We start from the raw sequence: 15,474 nt of genomic DNA on the forward strand, positions 1-15,474 counted from the left end.
AGATTCTTCAATATCCATAAATCTACCGGAACTCGGCTAGCTCTTCAAATCAAACGAATGAACTGTTCCGTGTGGTTCTACTGATCTATCTAGTAGGAAAGACACTGTCTTTGTGCTCGAGAGATGATATTAGTACAATTACATTGAATGAAGATCGACTTGCAGAATAAAAGTGTTGGAGAATTAATCCTTAAAAGATGCTCTGGTTGACATTATACAGGTGTCTCAAAAAAAAGTCCCCTCTATTCAAATCAAGCCTTTGTTAGAATCTGATTGCCTTAATATTACGATAACCTCAGGAATCTGATAAGACCCTGCTACCCTATGCTATTTACACACTACCGCATTGATCATGCATTCAAATTCCCACAAAAGCAATAGGGGGGACATTTTTTGGGACACCCTGTCGATCCCACCAGCACCTTCTAGTGCAGTCGCAAAATAATTAAAAAAATTATTATTTTTGTATTTCAGAGGTTCGTAATTAGTTCATAAACAGTTTAATTGTGTATCACGAATAAATCACGAATATACAGCTACATAGACGAATCAATTAACTTAAAAATACTACATCGTAGACAATAATATTCACACGCATTTTTATTTATCTACTAGCGGTCGTTCATTGCACCCGTACGACGCTTGATGTCATGACCCACAAATTACCGAATTCACGCCTTTGTTTAAAAACCTACAACTATCAAATCCGTATATCAATTTGCGGACCATTTTGTAAAAAGCGGTACGCCCCTTACCATTATGCTTTACAAGTATTATGGCTGATTGAAGTGTTTCACAATCTAAAAAATTTCCTTCATATAACAAGCCAATTCTATTCCTCATTTGGTTCGGGGACATTATCCCCAATAACGGACGGAATGCAATTGATGGCTGGTGGCGAAGGAGCTTCAACACGTAAAACAGGGATTACATCCTGAAAGAAAGATAACCAAATTAATGCGTATTTACAATTGAATCATACATCTAACTATTTTCCGATAAGGGGCGGATTAACAGCTCGGGGCCGGTAGGCTAAGGTTTATAGGTTTATACTTGCGATTTTTGCTGCGATTTTCTTCTTATGATAGATGTGAATGAGTGAATTAGTTACCGAAGTTACGGTTGTTCAAGTAGGAGCTCTTGTACAGGGTGTATAAAAAGAAGGCAACACTTAACAGTCTAAAATTCATATTGTTCTTAACCACAATAGCTTTTAGGCCTCTGGGACCGGGATCACAATGGCTTGTCAGCCTTGTAATTCATTCATCAGCCATCATGAATATTAAGTGTTGCCTTTTTATATTCGTAATTCATTATCGCTCGTTCACATCTATCAAAAGAAGAAAATTGCACATAAAATCGCAGCAAAAAGTCTTCGAAAATTTAAAACCTCACAGGACACAGGTGATATTCTAACTAATAAAGATCAATATAACTACAACAAACCCACGCCCACTTCATGTAATTGTAGTGCTTCTCTTTCTCTTTCATTTTCAATGTCGTCGATTATGTGTTGAATTGCCTGAAGTAACTCGGATAAATCAGCGGCGCGGTTCTCGGCATTTTCTAGTTGCACTCCCTGCTGTTCCAGCTATAAATACACCGAGATTCGATTACAGTCTTGAAGAAACCATATGTGAATTTATGAAGCATGCTTTGATGGTAAAATCATATCACTAGGGTAGTCACGTGAGTTCAGAAGAACTGGTATTAATGTATTGCGAGCCCTATATAGTCTCACCAGCTAAAAAAATCTATTTCGCAAGACAGCGACACCGATAAACCATTAAATATTTCTAATTTATCTGTTCCTCTAACTTTTCAGATTACACACTTTTCTTTTCGATGATCATATTTGTGCGGAAACCAGTAAAGCACATTACATATAGCTAGAAGTGGCTTACATATACTGAATTGGTTTGCACCGGATTTACGGAATACAACTCACAAAAAGAAATGATATGAAAAACTATGGATGTATACGTAGCCTGAATGTGAGCTATTTGTTAAAACAGCTAAGCAATATTCAGGGAAAGCTGAGGAAAAAGGAGGAAAATTGTAAATCCCATAATGATCTGTCACGAGTTACTAACGTGCATGTGACATTCATTATCAATTTATCAGCGACATTATATAAAGTAAACCATAAAATGAAAACTTCATTCTGGCCTTCATTGTTCCTTGATGTATGAGAAAATATTAGACTGAGGCTTGCTGTATGCCATGCAGTCCTATGGCACTCGGTTAGTAGTTTACAGCGAGACCTCAGTTCCGTATTTTCCCGTAAACGGCCCTAATATATAGTCAACAACAGTAGGTTTTCAGCGATCAGAATATGGAAAACCTTATACGTTTGGTTACAGGTTATCTTGTGAATCTCGATTTTTAAAGTGGATTAGTCTTAATATGCACTTACCGCAGATTGTAAATTATTTTTCTCTCTTGTAAGTTCACCCAGTTCATTGTTTTTCCGCTCAATTTCTGATTCGAGTTCACCCAGTTGATTGTTTTTCCTCTCAATTTCTGATTCGAGTTCACCCAGTTGATTGTTTTTCCGCTCAATTTCTGATTCGAGTTCACCCAGTTTATTGTCTTTGCTCTCAACATCTGACCTCAGTTCGCCCAGTTGATTGTTTTTCCGCTCAACTTCTGACCTCAGTTCACCCAGTTGAATGTTTTTCCGCACAATTTCTGACCTCAATTCACCTAGTTGATTGTTTTTCCGCTCAATTTCTGACTTCAATTCACCCAGTTGATTGTTTTTCCGCTCAACTTCTGACTTCAATTCACCCAGTTGATTGTTTTTCCGCTCAATTTCTGATTCGAGTTCACCCAGTTGATTATTTTTCCTCTGAACTTCTGACCTCAGTTTACTCAGTTGATTGTTTTTTCTCTGAACTTCTGACCTCAGTTCACCCAGTTGAGCGTCTTTCCCCTCAACATCTGACCTCAGTTCACCCAGTTCATTGTTTTTCCGCTCAACTTCTGACCTCAGTTCACCCAGTTGATTGTTTTTTCTCTGAACTTCTGGCCTCAGTTCACCCAGTTGAGCGTCTTTCCGCTCAACATTTGACCTCAGTTCACCCAGTTGAGTGTTTTTCCTCTGAACTTCTGATCTCAGTTCACCCAGTTGAGTGTTTTTCCTCTGAATTTCTGGCCTCAGTTCACCCAGTTGAGCGTCTTTCCGCTCAATTTCTGAACTCAGTTCACCCAGTTGAGTGTTTTTCCTCTCAACTTCTGACCTCAGTTCACCCAGTTGATTGTTTTTCCGCTCAATTTCTGAACTCAGTTCACGCAGTTTGCTGCTTTTCTGCTCAATTTCTGATTCGAATTCACCCAGTTGATTGTTTTTTTCCTCGATGATTGTTTTAAATTTAGCCAATTCATTTTCTTTCGAGTTAAGATCAGCTTTTAGTTTACCCAGTTCCCTCTCATTTTGCTCAGCCTAAAACAAGCGTGGAGTCGTTGTAAGGAAAATAATCAGACTGCTTCTCCATTCAGACGCGTTAAAAGTAGATACAAGAGATAAAAACTGCAGATAGAAGTCTAGATGTATACCTAACCTAATAAAGTTAGTTATACAACGCAGATATACAAGATTAATCTTGCGAACTACATCCTCGATATCACATTCATTGAATGAATAGATATTGAACAGTATTTCAAGAGTCGTAAACTATCCAGAAAAAAGACACTATTTCTGTTAATTTGGTAACAAGGTGGTCTAAGCTTTTCATATACAATAAAAATAAGCTAATTTTCGTGAATTACATGCGGTCATAATCACATCATTGTGATTATGTAACAATATTTTTTTATTATATTAAACGCTAATACATGGAATAGAGAGTGACATTTTTACTAAAACTTGTATTTCAAGTTTTTCAACGTCAGTTGACACTGTTATATGGTTGCAATATCACCATATACTGTGGGTGTGGCGTAGTGTGCGTGGGGAAAGGGGGTGCTACACCCCAGTTTTGGCAAGGTGGTCGGTTAAACCACGCGACGTAGGTCGATAATAGCACACAAGCGTCGGTAAAAAGTATAATTTTGCTTTTGTTAATAAAGTTTAACTTTTGCTTAGTTGCTTGCGATAATGTGACAAGTCGCCTCACTCGTCTGTTGATAAATCGTTTTAAGCTTTTCAATTTGTACGAACTGAGCAAAAGGCTATATATTTTTTTAGATGCACTTCAGGGTCCCACGTGTTCGTCGGCAGAACTTTGAAGTTGCACCATCCGCCCCCCCCCCTAGAGTTACACCCCTGAGTATATGGATCGTCCCAAATGAGATCTACCTTCTCATTCTCTCCCACGTGTAGCACTATTTTTGGATTGGTTATTGGGTTCTGAGACGAATAAAATATTTTATGTTGCCAGGCTAATTATTTTCTCGGTTGGGAGGACAGACAAATGGTTTATGGTAAACCGGCTGTTTGACAGGAACATCATGAAGCCATATATTGGCGAGTGGAACCTCAATGTATGCTTTACTATATATATTGCCCTGTGTAACAGCACCTTTCAGCCATGCTCATGCACCCAAGAAATGCTGATGCATGCACTTCTTCTTCAATGAAACACGGCATATATTTACCTTCCGTTTTTTTGCTTCAAGTTTTTTCGTTGTAGCAGAGTGGGCATCTTCTTCTTTTTCCAATTTTGTTTCAAACTCATCTTTTTCTTGTTGTAACTATAATAATAAGCGCAATTTTTATTTTATTTTGGTAGACAATTAACATCTCAAATTTTCATCAACCCAGTTAATTTTACTAACACATATTGTTCATAAATTATAAATCAGTTATTCTTTCCAAATTAAGTGACTGGATGCATAATGCATGCATATAGCTTTGTCTTTTCCTGTCTAATCATATAGTTTTACCATCTCATTGTACAAATAACACTTGTGTGATTTTGCATCGCGTAATAAAAAACTACATAATGTTCAGTGTAAAAAATTACCTGTTCTTTCTGCTTTTTATCGTTTTCGATCGTTTCATTTAATGCTTTTATTGACATTTCATAATTTTCTCTCTGTTTCTTTATCTCTAAAAGTTCTGTAGATACAGCCGTGTAGGCATCTGATTTTTTTCGTAATTCACGTTCTAATTTGTCCTTTTCAAATTGGAGCTGAAACAATTCAAGGGTTTGAAACAAGCGTCTTGAAAAATGGTTTTAGGAAATTGAATTAAACATCCTACAAAATATATGTATAAGCAGTACAATTAGCTTCTGTTATTAATCTGAAAAAACAATACTTGGAATGAAACTATAATAATTTTGGAAATAACTGTTTCCTCGTCTTTTATATTAGACAACGGTAAATGTGAACCGACCAGAGTCGCAAAAAGAGTTCAACCATGTTCAAAATTTCAAGTTTTGAAAACCTTCCTCAAAATGACGTCACGTCACTGAGTCAAGTGGCAACCAGCATAAAAAAATTGGTTTTTTGGTACATGCATGTGATCAATTAGAGTGTTCAACTTTGAGCCTTCCTTACAAACTCATTCCGGCAAAACAAACCTTCCTCCGGGTGGTACCCGCGTACCCGCAACGCAACCCTAAATGAGCTATAAAAACTAAGAATGTAGTTATGTAGATAAACATTTATAAAGTTTTAATGTTTTGTCTTTTAGAATTTAACATTAGCAAATTTTACATCCATATTCTTGTCGTCTTTATGGCTTTTTCCATACACTTTGCTGGACATATGTATTGCTTATATAAACAATTGTTACCTCATCTCTTTCATCTTTTACTTTGTTCTGTTTAGCTTCTACCCTGTCTCTTTCAGTTTTTCTTTTGTTCATTTCATCTTTTTCTTGCCTTAGTTTAACATTGTCTTCTTTTTGGGTTGAAATGTTAACCTTATTCTTTTCTTTGTCCCCCTTTTCATCCTGTAGTTTGTACATGTGTGTAAATTATAAAATTTTAAATTTAGAATGAAGAAACATGCAACAACGAGGACATCTTCAAAGTTACAAGACCAGCTTTACAATGTTATATATATTATTATAAAGCTATTTCACATACTCACCTCATCTTGACAATTTTTCACCATTATTTCACTAGGTCCATTATTTCCTACGTAAGGAAAGAATGTACCCTGTTCTAACGAATTATTATCATTCATTACAAATGAAAACAATGGGTAATTTTATAGGTTGACCTCAGAATCCATGATAATCTCACCTGCATTCATGCTAACTGAACGGGGACGGCGTGAAGTCGACATGACAGTTGTGGTTCAAGTCCTAAAACACAAGGCTTCACAATTCAACCACCAAGCAAGATAATCATATAATTTATGGCATCTAAAAAATCTATAATCATGGACTGATATGATCTTAACAATTGCATGCCATTGGAGCCATGCATATATACACTTCAACAACAAATTTTTGAGCTACAGTTTACGACCCTGTGTTTGTGTCTATTTTGAATACATTTGTGTGTGTGTGTATGTGTGTTTAGGTTTTTTGTTTTGCAATGGCCTTCAATCATGAATTTATATACGTATATATAATTTTCTTCGATAGTTCTTTCATAATTTTATCTAATTCACATTTATCTTAAATCATATATTACGACTGCGTATCCACACAAAGCTTTATATACCTACATTTATCTTACGTCATATATTTCTCATGTTTTTATATTAACTATATTATATTAATATATGCTATTACTATATTATATTATATTAATTATATATGCTTCGTTCTTTCTAATATTAGAAAAATAATTTAACTACGTATCCACGTATCCATGGTATCAGTTAAAGGCATCGCTTAAAAAATAGCGGGTATTCTGCAATCGCTTCAATAATAAATATAAAATGCTATTAAAAATGTCTCGTTCGTCACTCGAAATACCAAGTCTTGCGTTGTGTCAATTAGTACGACGAAAACGAGAATGCGTAGGTTCTTCCGATAAAATCATAGACGATCTACACCATAGTTTTGAATATATATATTGTTTATACAAAGAACGCACAAGCTCAAAGACAAGTGAATCCGAACTATATACAAGAGTGTTATATCTCTGAAAATATTCCCAATGTCCCCGTTACCACTAGTGCGAGTGTAATCCTTTCGTAACTAACCAATCATGTGCGCGATATAGTGTGTAATTAAGAGTAAATGTGTCAATATACTGTCAATTCATGACAAAAATTAATAAATCGGTAAATTTGAATCGTCATTCACAAAATGAAAATCCTATCCACAATCATCAGAAATTAAAGTTCTGGTGGCAAAGATCCACTCATGTAGCACTACCAATATATTATGAAATTAAACGAGGCTTACCTGTAAGTTTAAAATCGTTTGAAATATTTTTTCATTTATAGTGAGCGCTAGACTGCTCGTAGTCCCTCTATTATCCTTCGCTTATTATTTGTTATCCTTCGCTTTATATATCATTATTGTACGTGCGTGCGCTTATTGGTCGAGAAGCGTGTTTCTATAACTGGGAATTTTCTAATAGGGAATTTTCCCGCCGAACTTGGCAAGCGAAGCGATGTAATGAGAATTTGTAATTAAATCACAAGTATTTGTACAAAATCTTTTTATTGAGTTATATCATAAAAGAAATAGAAAACATTTTTTCCTGTGTTTCTATACAGTTATAGAAACACTTGTGGGAGTTTGGGAGAACTCGAAATAACGAGGAAAAACTCACCCTATAAGGGCTCGTTTTCCCACTGGTTATTTCGAGTTCTCCCAAACTCCCACGCGTGTTTCTATAACTGTATAGAAACACGGAAAATGTTTTCTGTTTCTTAGCGCGCTGATTGGTCAAGAAGCGTGTTTCTATCAGTGAGCTCACTGGTTGCTATATAGACTTTGACCGGTGTCGACCACATATATATACCATGCATAGAGATTATAAATAACTAATAGTGTTATTTATAATCTCTATAAGTATTTTTCAATTACATGGCAAGTTTCAGTCCGGGCTATGTTATGACACGTCAGAATTACCTACCAGGTCTGAAATTTCAGCCCGGGCTGAAGTTTCAAACTCAAACCGGGCTTAATTATAAATACATCAGAAATAGCCTATTGCTTTTTTACATTACTGCTGAACATCATGCACAAGCTTTATATGTAAAACGTTTGTAATTTAGCGAAATTGCCGCGTCAAACTAAAGGTTTGTTATAACTGTATAGAAACACGGGACAGCTTCCCGCCGAACTTGACAAGCGAAGTAATGTTATGAAAATTTCTAATTAAATCGAATTATAATATTTGTACAAAATCTTTTTATTGAGTTATATTATAAAAGAAATAGAAAACATTTTTCCTGTGTTTCTATACAGTTATATAATTACTTGTGGGAGTTTGGGAGAACTCGAAATAACGTTATTAACGTGAAAAAACTCGCCATACGGGCTCATTTTCCCACTGATTATTCCTCGTTCTCCCAAACTCCCACGCATGTTTCTATATAACCGGCGTTAGCGGCGATCCATTACGAGATGAAAAACCGGCAGAGATCTTCTGAATGAATAAGGCACAAATAAATGCTCAAGAGAAAATTTAATTGCTTTTGAAAGTAATAAGACGTCTCCAGACAGTTTAGTTAAATAATTCAATATTTTGTTTAGTTTTTGTGTACCAGGCTATACTATAGCGAATTCACACATTTCTTTTTGTTTCAAGTGCAAATACATGCCTTATGCCATATAATAACTGACTTTTTATTAGCCTCGCTTGCTCGGTTTTTACCGAGAAATATCGGACCTCGATCTTTTTGTACAAACCTCGCTTTTCGATCGAGCTCGGTCTGTTTAAAAAGACCTCGGTCCGATATTTCTCGTCATTCAGTCTCCAACATGCTCACAGAGGACCTACGGCTACGGAATAGAGTCTCTCTCAGCCAAAAAAGTGTAATGGGCAGCCAAAAGCTCAGCCAAAGAGTAGGCTCAACCACAAAATACCTATCAGGGCCCGGTTGTATCAAGTCCGTTCAGCTTAAACGGTGCATAAGTCAAAATTAAATAACACTCTTAGCTCTCTCTTGAATGAGTCAACTTGGATATTATGCACTGAATATGTAGTTGTAAACAGTATCTTTGCATCAAGTTAAAAACATTAAGTTTGCTTGTTGAATAAAACGAGAGACTTGCTTTCTATTTTGAACTTATCCACCGTTTAAGCTAAACGGGCTTGATACAACCGTCCCCAGAAGAACAACTCCATGCATTGTTTTTTTCGTACGGTGTGATTCATCATCACTCAGCAAGTACCGTAAATAGAGCAATCGCCTCCCTGCCAATATTAAAAATGGCACCATTTTAGACATCATTCTCACGAAGCCAGTGAGAATATTTGTGCTGTGCGTAGTACCTGCTAGTGCACAAAATAATTACTAAACATATCATTTTTCGTATTCAAATTTCACCGGTTCGTAATTGGTTCGAAAAATAGTTCTCATTTCGCATCATAGAATTGCCTGAATTGGATGTTAAGCGGTCAATATCCCAGCAAAGCAATAGAGCGTCTTACCCACTCATGACGACATGGAAAGATTTGAATATAAGACCATTATGATTATGCTTTACCAGTATTATGGCTGATTCATTGCAGTGTTCCACAAACCAATTCTATTCCTCATTCGGGTCGTGGACATTATCCCCAGTTACGGGCGGAATGCAATTGATGGTTGATGGCGAAGGAGCTTCAACACGTAAAACAGGGATTACATCCTGAAAGAAAAGATAACCAAATTAATGCGTATTCACAATCGTATCATATCACATCTAAGTGTTGTCTAATATAGGTGGCGGATTAACGGTTCAGGGCCGTATCTTAATCTTAATCTTTATCTTAAAGGCGATATATTTTAACTGATACACCGTTCTTAAAATCTGAGCACCTCAATTTAGATCAGTATAACTACAACAAACTTACGACCGCTACTTGTAGTGTTTCCGTTTCTCTTTCTCTTTCTCTTTCAATGTCGTCGATTATGTGTTGAATTTCCGCAGTTAACAAGGATAAATCAGTGGCATGGTTCCCCTGCTGTTCCAGCTAAATATACCAGGATGGGGCATTATTTCAGGGTCAAATGAGTGCCTAGTATCACCAGCTAATAAAGACAGAGGCACGGAAAATAATTTCACATAAAATATTTATAATTTACCTGTTCCTCTAAATCATCATGACTGGTTCTTAAGTCATCAGTTATTTTTTTCAGATTACACAGTTTTCTTTTCAATGATTCACAAGTGGCGGCATTTTGAGTTTGTGACACCTGAAGCACATCATATATACTGTATGGTTTTTACCGGATTTACAGAATACATCTCACAGAAACAAATGATATGAAAAAACTATAGGAGGAAAATTGCAAATCCCATAATGATCAGTCACGAGTTATTAACTAACAATTTATAAAGTACGCCATAAAATAAAAACTTACTTGCGTTTGCTATTCCTGGCTGTATGAAAAAATATTAAGAACTTACTGACTGAGAGTGAGGTCTGTACGGTAAAATATCAAACCGAGTTCTTGCCGTATTGACCGAGCGATAGCGAGGTCAATACACCAAGACCGAGGTTTGATATTTTACCGTACAGACCGAACAGTCGAAGTTAGTAAGTTTTTTATTATATGGCATATTTCATGCAGACATTGTAATGATTAATTCTTTATGAGTAATTTTAATGATCAATCTCATCCGGGCACACGACACCAAAACATCGGCCTAAAGTGTAAAAAAACCGCTCTATTTTGTAAAATATAAATTTATTATTTTTATTTCAAATTCATTATTTTCCATTTAAGAATTTAATCTGTTTTTCAGTTTAAATTTAGTTAGTTTTTGCCGTGAGTTTTGCCTTGTTTTCACAGGGCAATAAGAATTGCGTATTGCCCGTGGGCAATACGGGGAAATCCGGACCTGTCAGCAGCCAATCAAATTGCAGAATTAACCAAAACAAGCGCTTGCCATATAATAATAGACCGTATTGCATGCAGTCCTATGGCATTCGGTCAGTATACACTATACAGGAAGACCTCAGTTCTGTATTTTCCCGTAAACGGCCCAAATATAGTCAACAGCAGTAAGTTGTCAGCGATCAGGATAAACAAAACCTGCGCTCAGGCTATCTTGTGAACTTCTGAAGTGGGATAGTCTTACCTCGTATGTATTTACCGCAGATTGTAAATCATTTTTCTCTCTTGTAAGTTCACCCAGTTGACTGTTTTTGCGCTCGATTTCTGATTCGAGTTCACGCAGTTGATTGTCTTTCATCTCACCTTCTGACCTCAGTTCTGACCTCAGTTCACGCAATTGATTGTCTTTCATCTCACCTTCTGACCTCAGTTCACGCAGTTGAGTGTCTTTCCTCTCACCTTCTGACCTCAGTTCACGCAGTTGAGTGTCTTTCCTCTCACCTTCTGACCTCAGTTCACGCAGTTGAGTGTCTTTCCTCTCAACTTCTGACCTCAGTTCACGCAGTTGAGTGTCTTTCCTCTCACCTTCTGACCTCAGTTCACGCAGTTGAGTGTCTTTCATCTCACCTTCTGACCTCAGTTCACGCAGTTGAGTGTCTTTCCTCTCACCTTCTGACCTCAGTTCACGCAGTTGAGTGTCTTTCATCTCACCCTCTGACCTCAGTTCACGCAGTTGAGTGTCTTTTTTCTCCCCTTCTGACCTCAGTTCACGCAGTTGAGTGTCTTTTTTCTCACCTTCTGACCTCAGTTCACGCAGTTGAGTGTCTTTCCTCTCACCTTCTGACCTCAGTTCACGCAGTTGAGTGTCTTTTTTCTCCCCTTCTGACCTCAGTTCACGCAGTTGAGTGTCTTTCCTCTCACCTTCTGACCTCAGTTCACGCAGTTGAGTGTCTTTCCTCTCACCTTCTGACCTCAGTTCACGCAGTTGAGTGTCTTTCATCTCACCCTCTGACCTCAGTTCACGCAGTTGAGTGTCTTTTTTCTCCCCTTCTGACCTCAGTTCACGCAGTTGAGTGTTTTTCTGCCCAACGTCTGATTTCAGTTCACTCAGTTGAATGTTTTTCTGCGCTACGTCTGATATGAATTCCCTCAGTTGAGTGTTTTTCTGCTTAACTTTTGATATGAGTTCACCCTGTTGAATGTTTTTCTGCTCAACGTCTAATTTGAGTTCACCCAGTTGAATGTTTTTCTGCTTAATTTCAAATTTGATTTCGCTCAGTTGAGTGTTTTTTTCCTCGATGATTGTTCTGCATTTACCCAGCTCATGTTCTTTCAAGTGAAGATCATTTTTCAGTTCACCCAGCTCCCTGTCCTTTTCCTCAACCTAAAACAAGCGTGGAATGGCTGTTAGGAAAATGACTGCTTTTCCATTCAGACGGCTAAAGAGTAGATACCGGGGGCCGGTTGCATGAAAGCCAGATTGCATTATCCACTGCATGGATAGTGATCTTTTCAACCGTTCTAAAAATGCTCGAAAAGCGATAAAATTCGATAAAGTCAGAAATTATATTAATCAAACCTTGCACTACTAATATAGTCATGCTACGCCCTGAGTATAGATCGTCCCAAATAACATCGACCTTCCCATGAATTGGTTATTGTGTTCTGACATAAATAAAATCTTTCATGTTGGCTATTTTCTCGGTTAACAGGGGCCGGTTGTATCAAGCCCGTTTAGCTTAAACGGTGGATAAGTCAAAATTAAATAACACTCTTACATCTCTCTTGAATGAGTCACCTTGAATATTATGCACTGAATATGTAGTTGTAAACAGTATCTTTGCATTATGGTTAAAGACATTTAGTTTGCTTGTTGAATAAAACGATAGACTTGATTTCTAGTTTGAACTTATCCACCGTTTAAGCTAAACGCCGTTGATACAACCGGCCCCAGGACGACAAATAGTTTATCGTGAACCAGCTGTTTGACAGGAACATCATGAAAGTATACTGATCTTGGTTATAAGTTGATCCCCAATGCATGCTTCACATTGTTGTCATAAAGTATTGGACTATAGTGACTTGTAGTTTTGACCACTCACCCTTTGTTCAAGGTCTTTCAAACGCTTTATAACTTCCTGTTTCGCTGCGCTCACAGCCCTCTCGCGTATCAGTGTTTCCTTGATCTATAAATTTCAAATCGTACTGCAATAAGAGAGGATCATATTAAATGTAATCATGACATCATAATAGGGCTTGTATTATAGTGAATTTAAAATATTTCACACATCAAAGCATCAAAGGAACTAAGGACACATGCAACTATGGTTGAAAATATATCAACATGCACCGATGCACGGATTTTTGCATCATTATGCATACACTTTTATCGTTTTTTCTTTCTAAGATACCGCTGAACGCGCGTCATTTCAGCTTAAAGCTGAAGCGCAAAAGAAAACGTCGGTATAGAAGTGCTTCTAAATTCTAGATCTAGCTGGCTTCGTGCATTACGAGATTAATTCCAAGAATTTTGATATAGTAATTTTGCATGAATCAGAACTTCCCATCAGCAATGAATTTATCACGCGACCTTTTAAGATTGATTGAAACTTGAAAGTATACGACCAGGCGTCACACTACTAAAGTTATGGATTTACCACTTGATCCTTTTGAGTCGCACAATATCCTGTGTGTTGAATACTGTCAGTTTGTTGATCCAAACTAGTGGTTTCAACAGTTGTTTCCTCGCGGCTTCCCTACAAAATGAATGTATGCAAGATAGAATTAGCAAATGAAAAATTCAATCAGTATTGCCTGAATCTGAACTTAAACATTTACAGTGAACTTATCACACACCATGCATGCATTTAAGGTTGGTTTAAAGTACGAGCAGCAGCCGTAACACAACTGAAGTTATGAATTTACCGCATGATGTTTTTCTGGAGTCGGACCAGATACCTCCTGTTGAACAAGGCCACTTTGTTGAGACGAAGGGCAGATCTTAGTCTTACTCGCACCTTGACTTTGTTTTTCAGACAGACTGCCAGTTGTTTGAACAGTTGATTTACTAAAAGTGAATTTAGTTTCCTATACAAGATGGAATTACAGCAGATTTAAAATCAAATATGAAATGTTCAATTAATTTGGAGAAATTATTAGATTCAATAATTTTGCATCTCATGCAATTAACGTCCCATTGGCAATGAATTTACCACACAACACCTTTAAAGGTCCATACTATGCGATTTTAGCCGGGAAGCCCTGGCACATATTATAAGGCACGCGTACAAATCATGACACTTTCAATTTCCGCAAGTTTACGAAATAATTTCGTTTCCATTCGTTAGAATAATCATTGCATACAACTCAACGTGTAGTCTAAATAGGCCTTAAAGTTATTAGTGAATTTATACCACTTGATGTTCTTCTGGAGTCCCATCAGATCCCTTCTGTTCAAACTGTTGAACAGAGCCAGTTTGAAACGAAGCGGGTTTGATCTTGGAATTTTCTATTTCCATTGTTTCATTCGCACTTCCACGGGCATTTCTAGGCAGTGCACTAGTTGTTTTAACAGATTCAATAGAAACCTCCTAAAAATAAAGATGTATTGCTATGAGTTATTAGGCCTGCATCAACGGTTATACCAAAATTGGCTATAATATCTATAGAATTGTTGATGCGTCATAATGTTTTGATCGCCTATAGCACGCCTTTAAATTCGACTATGTCAGCCAACTGAAAAATCCTTAAACATTTTCAATATTCATGTCGATATCAACAAGAAGTCGGTATACTTTAAATAGTATGTTGGTTAGTTACACAAATAATTTCTAAGTTGAGCAAACTCGGAAGTAAATGGGCTGTAATGAATGAATGCTGAATGAGTTTCACTTTGTGAATGCATGTCGCAATTAAAAATGCGAAATAGATAAAAATCACAAGACTTACATCCAAAGCTCTGTTTTGTCCTTTCAAACAAGGTTCTTGGTTCTGGGCCATTCTCTTGCTTAGTTTAGGCGTTGGTATGAACTAACTCTCTGACGAAGGCCCTTAGGTCGAAACTAACGTACTTCTTCTGATCAAGCAAAGACGGAAACGTATATAGGAAATGAGGATCGATGTTGTGTCGCAGAAGAAATTATAGTGTTTGCATGCGTGGCTGCCGGTGAAAATATTCTATTGACCACCTGATGTGTAAATGTTTTGTCACTTGTCATGTAAAACGGGGTTGGTCATCTAAAAGAATTAAATTGTTGTATCTCATTCTGTTTCCAGTCGTTCGCTTAGCATTATTTTTAGCCAGGAATCAAGAACGTGGATATGGACAAACAAATGCATGTGGATATGCCAGTGACTGTCCTCAATGCTTTGGGTATCGAGCCCTGGAAATACATGAGAGGACTGAAGAGTTCTGGAGGAAATCTATTGAACTGAACAATGATTTTAAATATTCTGATAATTATGTTCGTTGAAAATTTACAAACTACATTTTTTATTAACAAGGAAATGAAGTTGGTTAACAATTGTTCAATCCAGGTCAGCTAGAGGGCATTTTCAGGCAGC

At 37.0% G+C, this 15,474-nt stretch overlaps 2 protein-coding genes across 2 annotated transcripts; both read right to left on the minus strand.

The window, feature by feature from the left end:
* Positions 1–832: 832 nt before the first annotated feature.
* LOC114526831 (putative leucine-rich repeat-containing protein DDB_G0290503) lies at positions 833–6,207 on the minus strand. Its single transcript, XM_028548358.1, has 5 exons — positions 6,198–6,207; positions 6,043–6,089; positions 5,744–5,902; positions 2,417–3,445; positions 833–934 (listed from the first exon to the last, which is right to left on the minus strand). The coding sequence occupies exons 1-5, from the start codon at positions 6,205–6,207 to the stop codon at positions 833–835; spliced, it is 1,347 nt and encodes a 448-aa protein (XP_028404159.1).
* A 3,409-nt stretch (positions 6,208–9,616) lies between these two features.
* LOC114526832 (interaptin-like) lies at positions 9,617–14,910 on the minus strand. The gene is made up of 9 exons (XM_028548359.1): positions 14,860–14,910; positions 14,325–14,501; positions 13,837–13,998; positions 13,569–13,667; positions 13,014–13,097; positions 11,156–12,295; positions 10,156–10,266; positions 9,924–10,043; positions 9,617–9,718 (listed from the first exon to the last, which is right to left on the minus strand). Exons 1-9 carry the CDS (start codon positions 14,908–14,910, stop codon positions 9,617–9,619), a joined length of 2,046 nt encoding a protein of 681 aa, XP_028404160.1.
* Between the last annotated feature and the right edge of the window lie 564 nt (positions 14,911–15,474).

The sequence above is a fragment of the Dendronephthya gigantea genome, unplaced genomic scaffold (genome assembly GCF_004324835.1).
Source record: "Dendronephthya gigantea isolate DGI-Jeju-01 unplaced genomic scaffold, DenGig_1.0 000042F, whole genome shotgun sequence".
NCBI classification, from domain to species: Eukaryota; Metazoa; Cnidaria; class Anthozoa; order Malacalcyonacea; family Nephtheidae; genus Dendronephthya; species Dendronephthya gigantea.

Bases quoted from the DNA above. Each gene is read 5' to 3' on its own strand.
- LOC114526831 (XM_028548358.1), bottom strand. The intron at 3,446-5,743 runs GTAACAATTGTT...CGCTTGTTTTAG, and splicing joins TAAAAGATGAAAGAGATGAG to GCTGAGCAAAATGAGAGGGA. The intron at 935-2,416 runs GTAAGTGCATAT...TCTTTCTTTCAG, and splicing joins AAAATAATTTACAATCTGCG to GATGTAATCCCTGTTTTACG.
- LOC114526832 (XM_028548359.1), bottom strand. From the start codon at position 14,910: ATGGCCCAGAACCAAGAACCTTGTTTGAAAGGACAAAACAGAGCTTTG. The intron at 13,668-13,836 runs GTAAATTCATAA...TTCATTTTGTAG, and splicing joins CTCCAGAAAAACATCATGCG to GGAAGCCGCGAGGAAACAAC. The intron at 12,296-13,013 runs GTGAGTGGTCAA...CGCTTGTTTTAG, and splicing joins TGAAAGACCTTGAACAAAGG to GTTGAGGAAAAGGACAGGGA.